The 23,438-nt window shown below is 41.3% G+C and overlaps 1 protein-coding gene and 1 long non-coding RNA gene across 8 annotated transcripts in view; one reads left to right on the top strand and one right to left on the bottom strand.

The window, feature by feature from the left end:
• Positions 1-23,438, top strand: part of gulp1a (GULP PTB domain containing engulfment adaptor 1a) — a 64,093-nt gene that overhangs the window by 28,690 nt on the left and 11,965 nt on the right. For 6 of the 7 annotated variants that reach the window (XM_015045131.1, XM_015045132.1, XM_015045134.1 and 3 more), the window contains exons 2-5: positions 1,633-1,713; positions 11,833-11,890; positions 17,035-17,096; positions 22,896-22,967. In XM_015045131.1, coding sequence (XP_014900617.1) covers positions 11,863-11,890; positions 17,035-17,096; positions 22,896-22,967 — 162 coding nt within the window. In that variant the 5' untranslated portion in view covers positions 1,633-1,713; positions 11,833-11,862. Of the gene's footprint in view, positions 1-1,632; positions 1,714-9,090; positions 9,264-11,832; positions 11,891-17,034; positions 17,097-22,895; positions 22,968-23,438 lie in introns of all 7 variants that reach the window. The other variant, XM_015045133.1, reaches the window with a different exon arrangement.
• The window catches only part of LOC106955139 (uncharacterized), a 29,011-nt gene continuing 8,892 nt past the window's right edge, over positions 3,320-23,438 (bottom strand). The window contains exons 2-3 of the long non-coding RNA XR_001426510.1: positions 3,587-3,649; positions 3,320-3,519 (exon numbers count right to left, since the gene is read on the bottom strand). This is a non-coding gene — a long non-coding RNA (uncharacterized LOC106955139). The remainder of the gene's footprint in view (positions 3,520-3,586; positions 3,650-23,438) is intronic.

Raw genomic sequence — 23,438 nt, 5'->3', positions numbered from 1 at the left:
AATGCTAGTGTTTGTGATTGGTGCATTGGGGTTAGCACAGCTAACGTTTCAGTTAGCGATGTCCACCAATGGTTATTCTACGTGGTAACTGCATTTAATTTTATTTTGAAATGTTTTAATATTTATTGATGCTCTGGAACAAAACATGAGCTAAACTGTAAATATAATTACAACAGTTCAGGCAGTTTTTGGGGTTTCAAACATCATTAGTTGGAATTTATTGTCTTATCATAAGAAATGTTTCATAGTGACCATAAACGATCTGATAAATATCCATCCTTTGTTGTCCTTAAGTCACTTTTGTAACACATTTTTTTACCCATCTGTGGAAACCTGGCTGTTTTGAAACGTTGCCTGAATTTTTCCACGTTTGTTTTTAGACCCGTTTCTGCAGCATGTTGACCAAATGTCCCGTTGGGACGTTTTGTCCCTTCCTCCCATAAAACGAGACGACGTCCCACATCTTGTGCAGGACAGACGCTTTTATCGGATTTGGCCGACGTCCAGCGACATTCAGTGGCATTAAGAAAGCCAGGCATAAACTCCAATGAGCGCTGTGTTTAAAATCAATCAAGCTGATTGACTGCCACGCGATGCTTTTAGCATTTTGCTCCATGTTCTGCCCGTCTGTTACCGACGGAAACAACGTTTAGTGAGACCAAATCTGTCTGGATTTTACTGTTATAGAATAATAACTCAGAAAAATCACAACTGGCCTGCAGATAGAAAGCAAGAATTTATTGTTATATTATTATTATGACTGAAATCTATTTTGTTTTATGTCTGACTGGAAAAATTGAACTAAAATTGAACTCCTGCAGTCAAAATGCCTCCTATTGGCCAAATGGGTAGAAATGAATGTGTTTCATTTTCTATGTTGGCTAAAAATGTTCAGTTTTAGGAAAACCCTAATCTGGATTATTTTGTTTTATTTAGAGGGATTAGATCTAATGAGAGACTCACTTTATGATGTTCCAGTTGTTAGTGATCAAAGGTTTTAAGCAGTTTTTAGCGTGTTTGTTAGTTTTTATTGGTTATCTGTTAACTATTGTTTAGTTTTTAATAATACTTTTAGTTTTTTCATGTTATGGTTTATTTCTTAGGTGCAGAATTTAAAATGGTCACTATGCAAACATTGATTCATTAATAAATATTCAAAAAAAGATAAAATAAAGTTGAACAACCAACTCTGGTGTTTTCTTCAAACTTTTGTCGTCGCCATTTTGTTTCGCCATTTCAAAAAGGTTAAATAGATTCATAAACACGAAACAAAAAAAGATTTTATATGTATAATTTCAGTATGTTTTAGTTCCAATTAATTCCAGTTTTTCCAATTCAGTTACTGTTTTTATTTATTTCATTTAACAAAAATATTTTCCCAATTTCAGTTTTTGTTTTTTGTTATTTTTAGTGTTTGAAAAACTGAACTTGACTTGTGATGAATCTGCAGATGTGTCTGAGTTTTACTCTGCTGATATGAACTAACCTATCAGAAGCTCACAGCATTATGACATCATTATCTGGGATTCCCAGGATTATTTAAAGACACAGTAATCTTACGGACAGGAAGTAAGTTTTTAACTCAAATGAAAGTTTTCAGCTGTGTGAAAGTTTCTGTTTCCGTCTCCACAGACGGCCAGGAGCGTCTCGGCGCGCCGATGAGTGAAGCACAAGCTGGAGTCCTGAGCATCCGCGGTCCACAGCAGCAGTGAGGTATCTCCAGTCAACACTTCACCAACCGAACTCTGACTCCTGCACAGAACGATTCACATCGCAGTTCTGCAGCAGCCAGCAGGGGGCGTAACCAGAAGTTTAACGGTCCGTTTGGGTGGGAGAGCGGCGACGCTTTAAAGCCACTTTATTTATCGGCTCTGGAGAAACAGGACCTTGGTGACCTTTCTTCTTCCTTCTGTGGAGGATTTATTCTGCTGATAAATGTCACAGCAGGAGAGAAAGGAAGGAAAAGAAAATCCCTCTGCTGTCAAATTTCAATATTTTATTTAGCAGAAGAAAGCCAACCAATGGTTTTGTAGAGCATTGCTCTTTATATGCATAGATATTGATGCAGATATTTAAAAAAATCACATTAAAAAATTTCCAAAAATTAAAAGCACAAACTATTTATCTTTTTTTAACCAGATTTTTGTGCTTTGATTTAAATTTTATAGTAAATAAATCACAAAGGTCCAGTGGTTTTTACTGGACCAGGTTTTATGTTGAGCAGGGACCCGAGGCTCCTGGTGCCTCAGTTTACCACTGCAGCCAAATCTGATTTTCACATCTGGATTACTGGATTTATCTGTACAAACACAGCAACACTCTTTGGAAACTAAAGTCTGTTTTTATTTCACATAAAAACTGGAAAAATGGACCAGCGCAAAATGACTGCTAACTGAAAGGACCTTATTTCATTTTCCTTTGTACGCGAAATCTAACTTCTGCTCTTATGAAAATGTACATTTCTAGGAAATCCCTAATCCGGATTAGTTTGTCTTATTTAGAGGGATTACATCTCATTGAGAGATGATGATCAACACAGCTATCAGTTTTGTAAATTAGTCGGTAACTTCAGGTAATTTTTTTCTCGTCATACTGAAAATGTTTCTCATTCACTGATGTCTGTTTGGTTGCAGAATTTATTTCATTATGCTGTGATAAACATTTGAAATATGCTGACAACATGCTAGCTGATGCTATCAGACAACAGTAACCACGGCAACCCTCATAGCGACCCGCGTCCTGCTCCCGGTGCTGAGAACACAGACCTTGCAATGGTTTGCAAATATCAGACCATTTCCTTTGTTTTAGGATTGTTTACTTTATTTATTGAGTTTTCACATTTTTATTAAACTTATAAATATGTAAATTAGCTGCCCACGGCTTCTTTTACCAACTCTGAGTGTTTATTTCCTGTCTGCCGGTTACAGGAAGGTGTTTATTAAGCCTCTCATGATGACACTGAACCATCATTTTCCCCAGAAGTTACTGAGAGAAACGATAATATTGTTGTTTTGAGACAATTTTCAAGTAATATAAATGTAAAGGCATAAAAATGCAAGAAGACGTTGTGACAGATCAATAAACTTTAATGTCTAATAAACATTTAACTCTGGAACTGGGAGACATTTTAGATACACAGAATAAATAAAACAGAAACGGCAAATAAAATGAATTATGAATATTATGTAAATAAAATTATCCTGCAAAAAAAGGTTTGAGACGAAAGCAGCAAACTGAAGACTTTTATCATCCAGTTTTTTTTTTTTTTAAAAAGAGAAAAACATTAAATCATGCAAATGGAAATGAATGAGCTTATTTTGATTCATTGTGTGATTTATTGGTTTTCAGCCCAGAGTTTTCCTTCTCCTGCGTGTAGAAGAAGATAAATCCAGAGGTTTGTGCTGCTCAGGCGTCTGAATCCTGATCCGTTGTGTAAAGAAGTTGAGTGTCTGTACGGGATGCCCAGCTGGTTTAAATGTTCGGTGACACGCAGAGCCCAGCTGCAGTCAACAAACCTGCCTATAAAGGTCAAACAAATCACATTTATATTCAGTTCAAATCAACATAAATTTCCTTAATGGCTCACCAGGATTTCTGCCATGTTGGGCTGAAGGTGCAGCTTGAAGAAACTTTCATTTTGTTTCTGTGCCTGTTGGCCACAAAGGAAAAATATTCATTCATTGTGGTGATGAGGAAACCCAACATGACAAAAATGTGCATAACTTTCTTTTTTATTTTTATTCATTTTGTACACAGCCAGTACATCTGAACGATTTGTCTCGTTTTGGCTGCGATTGGTTGACCCATGAAACAAAATAACAGAAAAAAAACAAATACCCGTTCAGTGATCAGTTCATAGAAATTTACAGATGATTGAATCCAGACTGGATTAAGAAAAGAGTCATGTTGATAAAACTAAAATTGAATTAATTGCCACAGAGCATCACAAAGCAGCGCCTGCTGCTGGCAGAGCTCTCATCATAATGTTTGGCAGGAATGTGACGCCATATACGGGCAGAAGTTGTGATACAAGCATCCAGATTTATTTTAAAAGTCTTTACTGACAGAGTTTTTCACAGGTGATTTTGAAAGAAAAGCAAAGTGATAATAAAATCAATAAGATCAAAGCTTTGCTATTTTGTTTGTTTTTTCCTGCAGCTTCATGAAGTCTTAGTCTGTGCAGACACTGAAAAGCCTTCTGGTGATTCCTGCTCCATTTAACAATCAGCTCCTCTGATAATCGTCTCCCCAGATCAGTCAGCGGGTTATTAACGCGATGAAGAGGAAAAAGACATTTTCATTCGTCTTTTTCTATGTAACTCTGACTTCTAAGGATGTTTGAACCTTTCAGCTCCTGTTGGGTTTCCTCTTGAAACATAAACCTGAGCTGGAAACAATAACAGAAACCAAACGGCTCGGCACTTTTACAGCTGAGTGGGAATTAATGTATCAAGCAGAATCAGGAGAAACATTAAAGATGAACTCAGTTACATGAGTTGGAGTCTTTTTGGTTCAGATTTAATTCAAAATGTTTCGTAAAGTGTAATTAACTCTCAAGTCAAGCTGTCTAGTTTGTGAAGGGAGGCATCTTTGCTTCTGTGCACGTTTTGACATTTCTGTGTAAATGTATTGGTAACGGCAGCACTCGCGTAACCGTGGCAACATGGGATTCATTTTACAACTGATTAGCATAATAAGAGCTCAAATAAATAATAACTATGACCGTCACATCCCAGAGGACACATTGCCCATGATGGGATGTTATCCCCTCCTCCAGCATCGTTCCAACCAGACGGCCGTTCAAAGCAAAGGAGGTGGATCAGCAGACGTGTTGCTGTGGAATATCGTCTCTGCTGCCTGGATGTTGACCTGTTAGCAAGTCATCACCACCGTCAGTCAGAGGCTTCTTCGCATTTATTGTAACACTGACTGCTACTGGAGCTCCTGGAAGACATTTGGATGACTTTTAAGCAGAAGCAAAGTTTTTGTTCAGGCAGCAAACAGCTGCACTTACCGTAGCCATTATTTCTCCAAGATAATTAGCTTAAGTCCTCCTGTGAAACTCCAAAATTTAAGAAATAATCCCTGATATAAAATTGTTGCTTGTGTAGCATAATGTTATTGGGTTTATGGGGAAATGCATTTTGGATTAGCTATAGAGAGATTAGAGTAAGACTCAGCTTAACGGGCTTGGAAGAGACGCCATTACTGGGAGTTTTCATCCAAGGTTTCATTCGTTGTGTCTGATTTGGACTGAAGTTTCAGGGGGAATCCCCCACAACGTAAAAGCAACAAATCTTACAGATACATTTAATCATCAGGAAGAGAAAGAATCACCATCTGGATTTAATTTGGGAGAATTTAGAACGAGCTGGAAAAGTGCTGCGGTGATGAAAATGTGTGGACTGTAAACGAGTTATTAAAGCGTAACCGGCGTCTCATGCGGGACGGATTCAACCCGTTAGCCGAGCGGAGGGATCAGAAAACCAATTTTCACACATCAAGTTGGCCACTGATGAGTCCAGACCCCGGGGCGTCATTTACTACGACCTGAAACGAGTTTCTGCAGGAGGGAAAACAAAGTAATGCCACAAATGACCAGGCTTTACTTGCCCCCTGCCAGGCTAATTGTTGTTTGTTTGTTTTTATCCACCAGTAACTGATAGCAAAGATGAATTAAAGAGAACCAAAAACATTGGACGCTTTCTTTTTCCAAAGTTTTGGCGCCACAGAACCGGCACAGTTAATGTTAGCCTAGCCCAGGCTAGGTGAAGTAGAGTGCTAGCTAGGTAGCTAGCTCTCTGTGCAACTATAGTCTTGAAAAAAGGCAAACAAAAAATATATTGAAAAGTTTAAGCAGGTGAGTTACAGTCCTGTCTGTGATTGGCTGGTGGTGTTGCTAATTTAGCGCAGACATGCGCTCAGATCAGTGTCACTGCAAGCTCAGCACAAACGCAGCGTCAGACGCAGACGGTTGCTTATGATGCGCTAACATCCATGTTTTCAAAGTTAGCAAGAACAACAGCTTCACTGTCACCGTTTAAGAATTTATCTTAAAGAATTACGTTTGTTTAAGCTAGGTGCGCTAAATGTTTTCAGAGTTAGCAAAACTGCTACAGCGCGTAGCAAAGCGTTAGCTTTGCTATTAGCAGATTATTGTCATTGCTTTGGTTTTTTTCACAGCAGCTCACATGTTGGCTGTAGGGGGCGACACTTTTTCACATCAGTATTGGTCAGAGGTGTTCAACACGGGGGCCGCAACCTCTAGGAGGCCGTGGTGGTACTGCACCAGGGTCAAGACATTATTATACACTTTTTAAATTCAAATTTACATTAAAATGAGTCCAACATGTTACAAATTGATAAAAGCAGACACACATCTGAGATCAAGAGATTTATTGGATAAATGAAAATCATAAATGCTTGTTTTTATGGAGCAGCAGATTGGTTCCAGTACCGCTGCTTTTCCATTTCCCTCAGAGTTTGACAGGCAAACATTTCCTGCTCCGAGCCGCCGGGGCGCCGCGCGGCAGCGTGTCGTTATGATGATGAAGCCGTCTGCTGGCCCAGACTCACTGCATTTATGTCTGCAGCCTGAGACGTGTTTACTGGCCACACGTGTCACGAATGCATGAAGCTTCTGGTCTGGGCCGGTTCCCCCGAAAAACCAAAAACAATGATGAAATAACATATTTTTACTATAAATGTTAAAAACATTCTGCTTTATGAAATATGTGCAAAGAATTTCTGCAACAGAAATGATCCAAAAAAGTAACTTCAGTCATTTTTATGTAATTCAGCTGCAAACTTTGTTCTTCCCAGTGGACCAGCTGTTTCTGATTCCTTCATAAGGAACAAACTCAGCAAAATCAAAAATATGTTTCAAACTAAAGTTTAAAAAAGCAAAATAAAAATAAATGATCAAAGGAACAAACTCAAGAAAATATTCTAAAATTTTAAATAAAATGTTAAAAAATAAATAAAAATAAACAATGAAATACATAATAAATAAAATGTCACTAGCTGTAAAAAATGTCTTATATAAAATCGACATTATGTATTATAGAATAAAATATGAAGCTTTCCAACTTATTTTTAGTGACGGCTGTAAGGTATATCAATCAACCAACCAATAAATCAATTAAGTGTCATGGTTTGGGTAGTTTCTGTGCCCACATGCAGAACACACCTCCATCAGGAGGCAGGTGATAAAAGACAATGCAGTTTATTCTCCAAAGATGATGATGCTGAATGTGAGTTTTCGGTCGGGGAGCCAGGAGTTTGCGGACGTTGAGGATCGACTGAAAGTTGATTTGTTCCAGCCGATATCGGAGCGAAGCGATTGGTTGTTCTCTTCAGCTGTCGGCTGAGACCTACAGGAGTCGGGGAGCGAGGCGCTGCTGCCGGTTACTCTACATTTTGTTGCTAGGCAACCAAGGTTGGGGGGTGGGGGTGGAGCTGAACCTGCTTGTTACCCAGCAGGTCGTTGCTAGGCAACCGAAGAGCCGGAGCGTGAGTTGATTCCACCAAGCTAGCTTAGCTAGCTGAGAGGTTGCTTTCCTTTGCCTACATCTCCCAGAATGCCGTGCGGTTCTGGATCAGAGTTCAGTTGACATTCTACTTATTGAATATTCTATCAGCTGTATTGTCTATTGATATTGTTATTGATTTATTGTCCAGCCCTAACGCATCTAGTCTTATTGTCATGTTTCCTGCTAACTTTTAATTTTTTTTTCTTAAGCACACAAACCACAAAGTTTAGGAAGTTTTCTTCAGTAGCCGTCCCTCAGGAGGTTTTGTCGTTCTGAAATTTTCTCCAGTCCATCCGGGGAGCATATTCTCCTGCTAGCAAGGAGCGCTAATCATGTCTGGGCTTCAGCTTTCCATGGACATCCACAGAGACGCTCCTCGTTTCCAGAGAAACACTCACAACCAGGAAGAGATGGAAATAATTGGAGTCAGAATGTGTTGAACTCGATCTGCAGAGCGAAGAGGATCTTCTCGTTTCTCCCGATCAACCCAGGATGCTTCATGGTTTCTACTTCCACCCAGTCTGGACCCGCCTCACCAGCTGTCAGCACTGGGATACAGCTAAAAATCCAGTGGCAACGCAGAACCTCCCTGCTCTAAATGCTCCCGCATGCAGAAACCTGCCGCCATCTTGTTTCTAAGCAGCCGTTCTGGTTCAGACTCATGACCTTTAACCTGCTAACTGATGCCTGTGGAGTCTGAGATGGAGCTCTTGGGATTTTGGTCATTTCTCTGATGTTGGGCTGAATCTGCTGGGACGGCCAGGTTGTTTGGAGATGACCTTTGACCCTTCCCAGCAGTGGTGACCAATGCTAACCAAAACGTTAGCTGCACTAATCATAAGCTGTAGTTCACTAACAAGGGAAGCATTATACCAACATGGTATTTAGGGGAAGTTAACGCTACACCATACTTAGCAGAAGCTAACAGTAAGTGCTAGGCTAACGTCACAATTAGCTGAACTAATGCTAACAACGCCTCCCCAGACGGACTGGAGTAACATGGCCGTCCTGATAATCGTAGCGTCACTGAAGATTATTGGAGGAGGGAAACTGGAGTAAAGAGTTTCCTGACTTGGCACAATAAATCTGGACGCTCCGTTTAAAGTGTAGCTGGTTGGTTTAGGATGATTTATTTGTCCTTAAGCCAACTTCCTTCAAGAAACTTAAACAGAAACAGAGAAGCGTCAGATTTCAGCAGTTGGACGATTTCTCTTTTGTCTTTGGTTGTATTTACCCAGAATGCTGTAGTCCACTTCCTGGTTGGCGTTCATTGGAACTGAACCAGAGTTCAGTTAGCATTCAGACTTTCCCAACCGAACCGGACTTTCCAGGCAAACGGACTGGAGTTGGATTAAAGCGAGTAAACGCAGCTGGTTGGAATCCGAACTTGGATTATCCTTGGAGTATTTATGATAATTGTCAGAAGGGAAACGTCAGCGTAAACGTCTCGCCGTGTGAGCTGGAATCTGAGCTCTGAGTTTACAAGGTTTGCAGATTGTGGGGATTTTTGCTGATGAATCATTTCAGGGTTTCTTCTTCTCTGAATTCCTGCTGAAAGGCGGTCCCTTCTCCTTCCTGAAGCTCCTCCTGGGCGGAGGAAGTGGGCTTTGTGGATGTCAGCCGCCGAGTGTGAAGGCAGAGCCGCCATCCTGTCCTCGGCGGCGCAGCAGCATCTGGTCGGCAGCTGAAACCTGTTAGGAACTTCCTGCTCTGCGCCGCGGCTCCAGGACGGTGAGCAGCGTTTCGTCCGCCTGCTTTCCTCCGTCTCTCCGTCGTTTCGTTCATAAGACGCTTCGGGTTGGTAGAGCGAGCGCCCAGCGACTCTGGCCGACTCCGATTGACAGATTTTAGGTAGAAAAGGAAAAATCTGTTTGGTTTTTAACACATATGGCTGAGATTAGTGAGTAAGCTTGAAGGCATTCAGCACTTTGCTTCGGCTCCATCTTTTTAAATAGTTTTCCAGCCGTAAAACTTCTCAGTTCACTTCCAGAAAATGTGATTCTGGATTTCTTTATCGTGTTTTCTATTAACTTTTAGACTTTGCTGAACTTTTATCCAAACATTCAAGTGTTTTCTCCAGTTTGAGAAGCTGAACTCCTGCAGCTGGTAAACACGGCAAAGCTTAGCAGCCTGGTGTTAACTGTGTGTGTGTGTGTGTGTGTGTGTGTGTGTGTGTGTGTGTGTGTTGGGGGTCAGAGGATCTCCCACTGGGATCCTGTCGAATCACCAGACAGGAAGCCATTAAAACCTGCTGTCAGTGAGAGCGGCGATGCGTTTCTCTGATGCTCCTCTTGATTCGACCTGAAGACGGTGAAACCGAGGGAAGCTGATCCCGACGCAGCAGATCTGGCGGTTCGAACCCGCGGCTTTACTGTGGGGCTGAGATTTTGTGCCGATGCAGGAACGTGGACGTCCCGCCCTGGACGCTCTGCAGCTGATCGCAGGAAGCTTCGGGCAGCGAGAAGTTTTCCCGTTTCATGAGCAACACAAAGCAGAGGGAGAGGAGGGAAAATGACTGGCGGTTTGCAACATCTGGTTTGCATCAAACGCTTTGAGCTACAAGACTTTTTAAAGTGAATTAATCTCAATGTGAAGCTGCAGCTGAATTAAAGCCTTAAAACATAATTTTTCAACGATCGTGGTTGTATATTTCTCTACAAATCAACAAAAAAAAAACGAGGCATAAAAACTTTTAATGTTTCAAACTGTCGACTTGAAATAAAAACACTGAGTTCAGAACCATTTAGAGATTTAAAGTGTTTTCACACCTGGTGGCCCGGTCGACCCGGTTCTATTAGAACCAGAACATCTGCTCCACCTCCAGCTGCTCTGAGTCAAACCAACCTGTTCCCCTCCTGGCCTGTGGGGGCGCTGCACCAAGAACCACTGAAGGAAACGACACAAAAACCTCTGAAGACGCTGAGAGCAACTTCCTTCTTCACCAGATGGAAACAAGATGGAGATTTTAGTGGTTGGAGGATTTCTCTTTAGTCTTTGGCTAAAGACCAGGAGCCATTTCTGCTACTAGCGCTAAGCTAACACATTAGCTTTGTTGTATTTACCCAGAATGCCCTGCACTGTAGTCTCGGCCAACACAAATGGCCCCCGGGCCACACTTTGGACCCCCTGCTCTAAAATCACGTGGAAAAGCGTCGCTGGGTGTTTCCTGCTGACGTGTTTTTGGCAGGAGTGGAGTCGCGAGTCGGCCGTGACGAAGCGGACTGCGGCCGTTTGTCCTTGTCGCTGTCCGGATCGCTGATTGCTTGCGGAGGAAGTGATGCTCGAATCCGGGGTCACATTCACGTTTCTTCAAAAAAGAACTACAGTCTCAGTTCCTTTGGCAGATCAGTTCATTTGCAACAAGGTGATTTCCCCATGTTGGAAGTAAATTTATCTGCCAATCGAACTGATACTTTTTCATCAATATTAAGGAATTATTGACGGAAAATAAACTCCTATTTCTTGATGGAAAGTTACCTTTAAGTTAGTTTTATCTTGTTTCAAGTGATCTGAGATATTTATACCAGAAACAATCATCTTATCATTAATAAGTAAGTTTAAGTATTGTGAGCATTTATCGAATCATTTATTGTGATAAATTACTTATAAAACTTTCATCATCATTTTGTCTAAATTCTAATAAATGTCTAAAAACGTATTAAACTGGGATTGTTTAATTTTTCACTATTGATCAATAAATACCAATAAATATAGTTAAATGACAAATCACATTTCTGTGTCCTAAAGACGCTTGTTAAAAATTGGAATGCACTTGTGACATTATTGTTGTGCCATACATTTTCCTAAAACAGAAATAAATATTTTTCACTTTTATCTCAGTAGTAAAACTGTGAATCCGTTTTAAGTTGATGTTTCCTTAATATCGGTAAAAAGCAGCTGAATGTTTGCATTTTCATGATCTTAAGGTCATTCACTTTGGTGAAAAACTGCCCCTAAGTTAGTCTGATCTTGTTTTAAGTGTATGAATATATTTGCAGTAGAAACTAGACATAAATACTTGGTGATTTTTAGTTTTGCAGTTTTAATTCTGACCTTGATGTCATGAATGTTGTAAATTCGTCTAAGGAAGAAAAGTTTTGATTTTAATCAACATTTTCTCTGTTTCTGTAGCCGAAGCTGCTCTTTTCTCTCCGTGTTGCAGGAAAACTTTCCACTTTCCTTCACATAAATATAAATAAACCTTTTCCTGGAGTCTCTCCTTCAGTAAACTTTACCTCATCACTTGTTGTTGTGATTCTTTCCGTGGACCTTTAGTCTGACTCGCCTCTCCTTTTTCCAGGTGGAGAATCGGCCGACGCTCGTTTCCACGATGAACCGCGCTTTCAACAGGAAGAAAGGTGAGCAGAACCGGCTCCTGACGGGTCCGCGGGCTGCGCTGGTTCTGGTCCGGATCATGATGATAGAACAGTTTCTGTTTCAAGAAGCTTCAAATCGCTGACGGGTTTCAGAAAAACAAACCAGCAGCTGGAGCAAAACTACAAAACGACTCGAACTAGAAAACGACTCGAACTACAAAACGACTCGAACTGCAAAACGACTCGAACTACAAAACAACTCGAACTGCAAAACGACTCGAACTACAAAACGATTAGAACTAGAAAACGACTCGAACTAGAAAACGACTCGAACTAGAAAACGACTCGAACTAGAAAACGACTCGAACTGCAAAACGACTCGAACTAGAAAACGACTCGAACATCTGGACTGGAGCTTCAAACTGTGACTCAAAAACAGACTTTAGACTGCAGTTGGACTCGGATCTAAAAATGTTGTGTATTTAATGAGAAAATGTTTAATTTAGTGTTAGAAACTTTGACACGGAGAAAAGACTCGGTAGGATTCCCCGTCAGAGACTTGGGACTTGACTTTGGTTTGCCTTTTAAAGACTGAAGTGGACTGGAAACATTGACTTGGAAACTCAAGCAGATCTGATTGTTTGCATTTTACGTCCCGGTGCTCTCAAAGCTGCATTTATCTTATTTATCTCCTTTGTTTACCAGACTTTCTCCTTCCACTCAACTTTCCAGTAGTAATTTTCTCTGATATAAAAATCCAGCTTGTTTTATGTCGACCGTTTTGGGCCTTAAAGTTAAAACAGAATAATAGAAACATGAACACAGACCTTAACTGAACCTGTTTTGTTATGAATTTGCGTTTTAAATCAGAACGCGACTCCGGTGTCTTCCTCCGCTTGTCACAGATGCATGCTGGGAGTTTGACGTAACGAGTCAGAGACGTAAAAACAAAACCTTTCCTCCGACCCGATCCAGACTCCTCTCTCAGTTCGTCAGAGCGCCGGTCGGCCTTCCGGCCCCACTGCGCTTCACGCTAGTTTCAAATGGCTGCAAATCGGCCAGAAGCTCTGAAACTGAAGTGGCGGCGGCGTGAAGCGGCGCTCCCCGCTCGAGTAACGGCAGGAAGTCACCTTCAGACAGGAACTAAACAAACACGTTTCCTGCTTCCTTTCCGTCTCTCTCTTTCTTCCAGACGGCAACAAACCGGCGCAAAGCTTCTGAAAGTTCGCCTAACGAGTGTAAAACAAGTTAATGGACTCATGCAGAGAAACAATGACTTGATGATGAGTTCTTAACCAATCAGACGGCAGAGTTTCACGAGTCCCTACATCGACCTTCAGGTTACACCTGGTCTGGCCAAAGTTTAGATCATCAAAGATGAATTTCATATTAAAAATGGTCAATAAAATGTTCAGTCAGTCAATAATCGTTCAGCAGCTGCACCAGAACAAGCAGCAGCTTAGAAATGAATCTGGATCAGAACCAAAACAGCTTCAGCCTCAACGGAGCACAAATAGAGTCCTGGTGCTTTCATTGTTTCCCTCCCTGTGTGTGTGTGTGTGTGTGTGCGCGCGTTTGTTTGTAATACCGATTTTACTGACATATACTACGTTGTGAGGACCGGAGCCTGGTCCCCACAAGGGGAAACCCTGTTTTAGGGTCAGGGGTCAGAGTTAGGGCTAAGGTATGAATTGAGTTTTGGTTAGGGTTAGGAAAAGGGTAAAGGTAAGGTTTAGGCTGTAGAAATGAATGGAAGTCAATGGAAAGTCCCCACAAAGATAGCCACGCAAACGTGTGTGTGTGTGTGTGTGTGATTGCGTGTGTCTGTGTGTGTGTGTATGTGATTGCTCTGAGAGCATCGTCATGTGATGCGAGCCGAGCGTCCACAGCTGTAAACAGAGAGCGAGTCATCGCCTGAGCATGTTGTTTTTAAAGCCCAGATGTGAGCGATCGCTGAGCCTCTCGCTCCGATTCCCAAACTTCCCGCTTCCCGTAGAACCAGGTGAGACGCCTTCATGGTTCTTCCTGACGCCGAGGGAGGGAAATTAGAAGAAAACCAGCATCAATCCTGCCACCACAAAGCGGCTGCTGCTCAGCGGTCGATCAGCTTCACTTGTTCTGCATCCAGAGGAACATTTTCCAGAACGTTCTACCTGCTCAACGAGGCTTTATTTCTGTCTGACTGTGTTTTTAATCCCAGACAGAACCTTTATCTCCCAGCAGCACCTCCTGCCTGGGTCGGTCCTGCTGGCGGCCCGCTAACGTTGTCCTCTGCGTGATGGAGAGCCGTGCACAGCCAGCAAATTCATTCTGTGTCATTGATTGAGCGCTGCAGTGAATTAGTCTATTGGCTGCCACTTCCTGTGGCCCAGACATAAAAAATAAAAATAAATGCATTACAGTGAGGACTTCAAGCTGCAGGAGGCCAACGCTATGCTAATATTCAGCAGAGGTTTCTAGGGCTGGGAGTCGGACATAAATTATAAGTTATATTACCATTGGGAGGTCCAAGCTGTGGTCCGGGGGCCATTTGTGGCCCTTAAAATTATTTTGTTCCAGCCCTGGTTTAAGACAAAGACTTGAAGACTTCACAAGATTTCTTCTACAAACAGTAGCTCCTTTTAAAGTACAAATATGAGCAAAACTGCAAATTTTCAGCCAATGTCGGAAAAACACGATTTCAGGTGTTTCCATATAAGAAGAAACGGAATTAAAACCACATGAGAAAAAGTTTGTTCACGTGTTTAGTTCCACTTCCTGTCGTCTTCTTCATGGTTTCCCCCAGTGGCAACATCCTGTTATTGATCATGAGACTCGTGTGATGTCAAAATTTTTTTTTCCATTTTAGCAAATAAACCAATTAAAAAATCATAGTGCCAAAAGTTTTTTCTCCTAAACTGGTGTTTCCATTTAGCTAATTTATTTTTGAAATATCTCATTGTGCAATTATTGAATAGAAAAGCAGCTATTGAAATTAAAATGCTCCACACGTTCTCGTTGCCATGGCAACCGACTGACAGCAGCTCCAACTGTCAACAGAGTAGAGATTACGTAGCTTAATCCCCTGCTCTACCGATGATCTGTCAGAGTCGGTGTGTCGGTTGCATGTTCGAAAATGCATTGAATTCTACAGCACAGCTACGTGTTAAGATGTCAGAGTCAAGCTAGCATAGCTAGCATAGCTGACCTGCTTCCCGCTTTCTCCTCATTTTTTCAATCAAAACTTTTACTGACCTGTTAAGTTACACAAAAACATTAGAAAAACATTTTTTAGATTCTGTCAGTGTTTGTCATTTTTCCGTCTCAAGCATAAACAAAGCTTTAGCTGCTGAATCTAACTTCCTGTTTGAGCTCATCGCCATGGTTACCAAGCAACTGACTACAGCAAAGTTTGATGTCCATCGAAAACCTGCACTGCCTTGTGGCTGGAACCAGAAGCGGCGCAGCGTCGTCGTCTCCTCCAGGCTCAGAGACGTTTTACATGCCAGCAGCGTTTTGGGATTCTTATTAATCTACTAATGGAAACGTTGAAAGGCAGCAGTGCCGCAGCCAGGCGTGTTTTAAATTCTGTTAGCTTTGCTGTTTGGTTTTCATTAAAAGCTACAAAGTGATTTTTTCTCCTGATGTTGCTGGTGAGGAACGGCCCGTCTGCTCTGGTTAATTAGAGCAGGAACCCACAGGCGGAACGATGCAGGCGGGAGTTCTCACACTGCCAATACCTCAGGTGTGACTTTCAACAAAATCCAGTTTGTATTAAACAGTTTGGAGCTGAAATAATGAGCTGGTCCGGCCTATTGCTGATTTATTACTCCTGCATTCCAACAGTTCTTGCTTTAGCTTCAGCTTTCTTTCTGTTCATATGAAATATCTGAACATTTTAACTTGATTAAACCCTAAAACTTCATTTTTCAGCCTCTTCAGCCGTTAGAATGCTGGAGATGAGCCGCTGAAAGCATCCAATTTAAGCAAACGTTGGGACCAAACGACACTAATTGAAATTCAAATGAGGTTATCCACTTGGCCAACAGCGCCAGCCGATGTAAACAAGGTTATTAGCATTCCAGTGCAGCGGACGCGCTAGCATCAAGTCGCGTCATCGACGCCTCGCAGGTCTTTGGCGACCCCAATCAGCTTACATGAGTTCTGCTGCCCTGGGGTCGCAGCCATGCAGGCTCTGCCCCGAGATTTATTACAGCCGCAATCAGCAGGAAATGAGGAGTGAAGAGAAATAATGGGAGGCTTGGACTAGGCCGTCAGTGACCTGTGACGACCTCTAATTCATGGCTCACTTTCAGTCTGTGAAAACGGTTTAATACAGCGAGAAAAATGGGAAAATTTATTCCAAATGATAGATTAAGAAGGTTAACAACCCAAAGAGAAGAAATTAGATGTCTGATTAACAACTCTTGATGCAATAAAGTGAAATTAGAATTAACATTAGCAACATGCTAATGACTGATAATTTCTCAAACATTAACATAAACCATGTTAGAGTTTCACATTTGAATTTGTGAAAAATGTTAGCATGTTGGCCTGTTAGCATGTTGGCCTGTTAGCATGTTAGCCAGTTAGCATGTTAGCCAGTTAGCATGTCAAAGTATCTGAACTTTAGTCATTTTCCATTAAACCTTTTCCAAAGTATTTCATTAGCATGTCAATGCTAACATGTGAAGCAGTAAACGATTAAATGTGATTAATCGTTTCAGTTTTACTTTAATTGTTTAGATTAAAGTTTATAATGTTTTTTGTGGGTTTTTTGTCATCAAAGGTTTTAATTAATTTGACTGAAATAATTTTCTTAAGTTCATCACTGATGGAAAAACATTTTATTCTCATGTTTTGATAAACGTTTTTATTATTATTTTAAATTAAATGTATATATACACAGTTGTGGATTAATCATGTCTCTGAATGTGTTGTTCTTTTACCAAACTGCCTTTTTTGACTCCATATAGTCTATTTAACAATTTATCGATCACTTCAGTCTTATTTTAGACCTTCTGATTCTGTTTAACTTAAGCTTTTTAGTTTTAGTTTTGGTCATAAGAAGCTTGTTTTGATGATCTTAAATGACTTTTGGACTCATTTCTTTGCTGTTTCATGTGTTTAATGCGGCTAAATGAAGGTAAATCTGGATGAATTTAATATTTCTGCTTCCTCTGACGTTTTGCTTCCTGTTTTCTCAGACAAGTCGTGGATGCACACCCCAGAGGCTCTGGCCAAGCACTACATTCCCTACAATGCCAAGGTAAGACTGAAATACTGAGAAACATCGCCTCGGGTTTCTGTAAGTAAAAAAATAAAGTTTTCTGAAGGTGATTTGCATGTTTTTATGCTGTAAGCTGGGTTGTGACGCCGGCTCATTAATCTCCCACAGCAGCTGTTTACCTTGGTGCTGCAAAGTTTTTGGGAAACTTTTTTATAGTTTTAACCTTGATTGTTTGGTTTTAATGAGATCTTCAGGGGTTGTTGACGTAAAACGCCTCGTCTTTCTGCCTCAACCTTCTGAGCAACTCCCTCTGTTACGCAACAAGTCCTCAACTTTTGAAAGAGCGCTCCGACTCCACGGCTTTATTATTCTGACAAAGATTCCTCCTCTGGTGAGGCGCGGATCTCTGAGAAACTCTGAAAAGTAGCAGATTCTCAAAACTGCTGCAGCTGCTTTTCTGCAATAAAAAAGAAGCATGGTGAACTGGCAAAAGAAACACCTTTCCTGACATCAAAGCAGATTGTCAGCTTCCTCTGATGAGTTCCCCGTCTGCTCAGATTTGCTGAGATCTGAGTGAAAACGCGATCGCAGAGGGAGTTTCAGGCAACGTAATGAGGACGCTGCCGAACGTTCCCTCCGGTTTTAAACTCTCCGGATTTTCAAAACGAGCTCGCTTAACGATTTGCTGCTGAAACCAGAATGAGTCAGGAAGATGTTTTCTGTCTTTAATCGTTCTTTTGTTCATCAAGGAAGCAGCGTCTGTGTTTTTTATCTTTGCTCATTTTATTGTAATGGCACGACTGAAGCGCTTGGATCGCTTCCCTCCGTTAACCTCAGAGTTTCTTTTATTGCTTTGTGGAAGAAAAGCAAAGATGCGGCCGCTAATGAGAGGATCTGGGTCAGCTGTTTCACTCAAATGCTGCCCCCATTCTTAGCAAGTAATGAGAAAAACATAATTATCTGAAAAGTAAATGCTGAAAGGAGACATTTTGCTGCCTTTTGTCAAGGTGACACCATTTCTAGAGACAATCTCACTTCTACGTTTGTGATTTAATGCAGCGGATTAGAGGTTAGATTTACGCTTTGATCTACGTTTTCTGATATTTTATTATTTATTGGGTTTTTATTCATGTTACCACAAACTACAGACACCAATCCATTCTGAGGAGCATGAGCACACAAAGTAGGCTACGCTAACACTAGTGGGTCTCTTGACAGTTAGCTGGTGGCTAACTGTGTGGTCAGAGAAACGTAACTGATTGGCTGAAAGCCGCTCGGCGCTGATTGGCTTGGATCATCAGAAGGTCGTTTAATTTGAGGTAAATATTTACAGCTTTTAAAGACGAATTTCAGCCATACTGATTTTTGCAGGTGAAAATTAAAATAAAAAAAAACGATAAAAAGTTTGTTATAAATTAAATGTCTAAAATAAAGTCTTGATTCCAATTAAACTGCATTAATTCCAATAAAACTAGAATCAGCTGTAAACTGAGCTAAATCTAGCAAAGTAAGCTAACTAGCACGCGCCATAAAGTAAGCTAACTAGCACACACGGTAAAATGAGCTAAGATTATCACATGCCGTAGGCTATGCTAATGCTAGCACACGCAGTAAACTAAGATAATTTAGTAATTTATAGCCATGGAAAGGCATAAGGAGCATAACATATTTAAATGTGTATAAATGATCCTGTGTTCTTTGTTATAAGCTTTTCTTCACCTCTACATGCTGTACATGCTGCCCTGCTCTGTAAAATCCGGCCCCTGCATTTGAACCTTTGTTGCTCCCGTTTGTGAATCTCGACGTGTTTCAGTTCCAGGCAGCAGGTGAGACGATGAAGGCTTTTCTAAGTGATGTCGTTCTGCAGCCAGAGATAAATTACCTTACAGGTCGTTACGTTGGCTTGTTGAATCCCAGCCTGACGTGATTGGAAGCCTGATCGGAAATCGTTGCTGTTGCACGTATTACATGCATATTTCACGCTGCATCAGGTGCATCTACAACCTGAATGTGTTTCATAGATCCAGCGTCTCTGTGTCTAGACATCCGGCACTGTTTACATTTTTAATGCCGGGTCCTGGGCTCATCACCGCGCTGTTCGGCTCTCTTTGGCCCCTTCGTATTTTGGTTGAAGGAATAATCTGGGCGTTTGGACCTGTTGCGAACGCGTCGCGGCGGCTGCAGAGCTCCGGCGGTTCTCGGTGCTGAGTTTAATCAGCTTTATGCTGTTTTATGCAGCAGCCAGAGCTGCAGTCCAGTTTGTGCCTCTGTTGGGTGTTTTTATCAGGATTCGAGCTGCTGTCGTTTGAAGCAGTCCTGATGTTTCTTGGCTCTTTTCCTTCTGCTTTCACCACTGAAGCGCGGGGCGCAGCGAGTTCCCGCTGCCGTTCCTCTGAATTTCTCAGCATGTGGAGAACAAGAGCTGCAGGTCGGTTGTGCTTTTCACAGAAAGACTTTCTAAGATCTTTTTATTTCCCAAGAAAGAACAAAACACAAGTGAAAGCCTCAGCTTACTGCAAATGCTCGTTAAAAGTTCAACAAAGGTCACTTTGAGCTGCAGGTGGATTCAGGCTGAAGCCAAAGATTGTTTTAGTAATTGATTATTCAGATGATTAATCGATTATTCTGTTAATTATTCTAACGATTAATCAAATATTCTGATGCTCATTTTCTAACAATTTTTCTAATGACTAATCAGTTATTCGAATTGATCATTCTGATGATTATTTTAAAGGTTAATCAATTATTTGGACAATTATTCAGATGAATAATCAAATATTCTGATGGTTATTCTGACGATTAATCAGTTAATCATGCGAATAACCACCAAATGAATCTGTTCCGACAATTATTCTATTAATTAAAATAATTAATCTTATTAATTATTTGAATTATTATTAACTTTATAAACAGTTTTTCATCTAAACTCAAAATGTCTAAATTTTTGTAGTTTTGTCTGGATTTGGTCTCGGTCTGTTCTTTCAGCTGAAGCTCTTCTGACTCTCTATTCTCCAGTTAACGATTAATCAATTACTAAATTAGTTTCAGATTATTTCAGTAATCGATTAATCATGATTAATCGTGGTTTTGTTTAGCTTGTTGCCATCTTGTCGTATTTTAGCACTGAGAAGGACGGTCAGCAGTTCTTCAGGTGTTTTATTTCCGAGGATGTAAACAAATAAACAGAAGATTTTCTGCGTTTAGTCGCAATTCCTCTGAGATGAACAGTTTTAAGCAGCAATTTGCTGGAAATCCCAACATGTAAACAGTGACTGTGTGTGAGGCTAACAGACCTGCAGCTCAGTCTGTCAGACAAGCAAATACTTTACGTCAGTCGCTAAACAATCTGAAGCCTGAACAAAGACATTCAACCTGCTAAGGTTCTCCATCACCATGACATAATGTTGATGTTTAGAGCGCGGTGTGCTGCATGTGGTCGGCGGGAAGCTACAGATATTTGAGATATTTACAGGTTCATGTGATATTTGGTGGTTATACAGTCAGGAAACTCACTGACATTAAAATCTCTTTTAGTGAGCGTGTTCAGTCCAAGGCAGCAGCAACAAAGAGTTTACAGATTTAACCTGACAGATGGAATAGTTCAACTCTAAAAGTCAGGAGAAACATCTGAAACAGAGGAGTCTGAATCCAGCAGCCAGTTAGCATCCAGTTAGCATCCAGCAAGCCTCCAGTTAGCATCCAATTAGGCTCCAGCTAGCATTCAGTTAGCCTCCTGGTAGCATCCAGTTAGCCTCCAGTTAAAATCCTGTTAACATACAGTTAGCATCCAATTAGCCTCATGTTAGCATCCAGCAAGCCTCCAGTTAGCATCCTGTTAACATCCAGTTAGCATCCATTTAGCCTCCAGTTTACATCCAGCAAGCCTCCTGTTAGCATCCAGGCCTCCTCAAGTCACTTTGATTCCATATATCCTCCCCTTAGCTCAGACTACAGAGCGTGTTAGCGCTGTGCATTAGCATATGCTAATGACATGCAACCATAACATGGTGGTTCTCTCTTGATCTTCGTCTCAGAAGGTTTAGTTTTGTTCTAGAAGGTCTGGTCTTCATTTTAGCCTTTAATCGTCCCGTCTTGGTCTTGTTTCAGCAAGTTTCAGCTCCAGAGATCCATGTTGACCCCTCAGGTCATCAGGATCTGCCTACAACCGGGAGTAAAGGTCATCAGGATCTGCTGCCTCCCGAAACGAAGCGAGGCAGCAGATCCTGAGCTCACTGGAACCAAATGTCGTTCTCTGGGATAAGGAAACAAACTGTGTCTCACTGCTCTATGATCCTCTGCAGAAATGCAACATTCATCAGATATTTACAGGAATGTTTTAAACCTGTCTGGTTCAGAAGTTGCTCTATTGGACCAGTTAGGAACCAGAAAGTGTCTCCAGAAGAGAAGCGAGTTGTTGATCATCAAAGTCACAGTCGGAGCTTTTCGTGTTAAATTAGTCGCATTAAATGCGCCTCCCTCTAAGCGAGCCAGTCAGCTCTAACTGCGCTCGGACTCGGCTCTTCGTTGTGTCATCTGAATGAACTCCTCGGGCCGGCCTGAGGTGGAAACGTGGACGGGAGGCCGGCTCGTTTTTCAGCGGCGTGAATCATTTGATGGATGAGCCTCGGAGCTCGATTCGCCTCCTCAAACGTCCCCAGTCGCTGTCCCACAATGCAACGGTCAAGAACACACGCTGCTCTTTTCTATTCTGGGCCGCAGCTCTCGCAGACGTGACCGCCACTCTGCACAGAGTTCATTTGTCACGCCGAGGCGGAGCGCTGACATTCTGCATAAAAGCTTCATCTGCTGTTTTCCAACAGTTCATTATAAACCGCTTCACTTCTCAGAAACGATTTAAAATAAAACTGCTCCAGTCTGAATCAGATGCAAGATGGGCTCATTTGACACATAGATGATTCTCTAACGCTGTAAATCTGGTTAAAGTTATAAAGGAAGAGTTTATTTTCATGGACAGCCTTCCCCTGGTTGCTTGGCTGCACATTGTTAGCGTCTGCTAACGAGGATTAGCAGAGTCAGGATTTACCCTGGATGCTGAAGACAACCCACGGCTGTTTGCTCCGATGGCCGAACTCCTTATTTTGTTTTCTACAGCCTTTAAAGGAGCAACATTGATATTTATGAAGCCTGGTAATGGAACCAGCTGCACACATCGAGCTCAGCAGGAGGAAAATGGCGCCATCTGTTGGAGAAAAAGCACAATACAGGATTCCTACGCTTTTTATGATAAATATTTTCAATATTATCAGTTAGCTGAAAACACAATAAAAACACATTTTCTGGATCTGCAGTTACATTTAATACGTTAAATCTTTACCACAATGTTTACGAGAAAACTTCAGGAACTGCACAGCATGCGCATTTTGACCTGTTTGGCTTTCCATACATTTACCATGCTGTGTTTGCAGTGGTTGGCATCGCTAACTAAAACATTAGTTACGCTAAACCTAAAGCACTAATCAGAAACACTAGTTAGCTAATGCTAACTTGCTATGCTAACACATCATTTAGCAGAAGCTAATGCTAAAGCTAAAACAGTCTACTTCAACGGAGACAAATGGAAGAAATGAAAACTTATTTTCTGGTGACTTTCTATAAAGAGTTTTTTTTTAACTGTTTTTGACCAAATCCAGTAAAAATCATTATTAAAAAATATTGAAGATCTTTTTTAACTTCTTATCTTTGTCTGATTTTATAATTGCAGTGAAAATCTGAAAAACTTTCCTTACAAAAAGCAGAAGAAACTTTCTCATTTCATCCAGGATCAGATGGAAAAATGTTGCATTTGTGTTGCATAAGAAACGTTTTCTTCTTCTGCAGTTCCTGGGAAACACGGAGGTGGAAGCCCCGAAAGGCACTGAAGTGGTGAAGGATGCAGTGAGGAAGCTGAAGGTAAGGCTGAGCAGACCGCAAGGTGACCTGGGAGGTTTTCAGCTCCAGGTGTCGATGCCTGGAAGTGCTGGATAAGCAGTTTGTCCAGCACAGAAAACTCTGCTGGATGGATTATTCATCAGCATCATCAGCTCCTTCGCTGAAACGCTTTGATATTTCTGAGTAAAATATGAAAATGAACTCAGATCGTTAACTTCAGCTCACATTCTGGCTGGACGAGGGCCGCACTCACCAACAAAAACACATTGATTGATTCTTAGATGTAATCTGATAAAGAATAACCCGGAAACATTAAAGTAGGGGTTGAACGACTACAATTTTTTTAAGGTTGACTATATCATGATAATAGTCGAGTCAATGTCGACTAGTCGCGGTGACGTCATAGTGACGCAAGCGCAAAAACCTTCACAACGACTTGGAGGCTTTATCAGCTATTGTCACGGCAAATATTGGCCCCCCTCCCCTTCTCCC

This window comes from Poecilia latipinna, unplaced genomic scaffold (assembly GCF_001443285.1).
Source record: "Poecilia latipinna isolate Pla-1442-1.1 unplaced genomic scaffold, P_latipinna-1.0 Scaffold709, whole genome shotgun sequence".
NCBI classification, from domain to species: Eukaryota; Metazoa; Chordata; class Actinopteri; order Cyprinodontiformes; family Poeciliidae; genus Poecilia; species Poecilia latipinna.
This window is presented reverse-complemented; position numbering and strand designations above follow the sequence as displayed.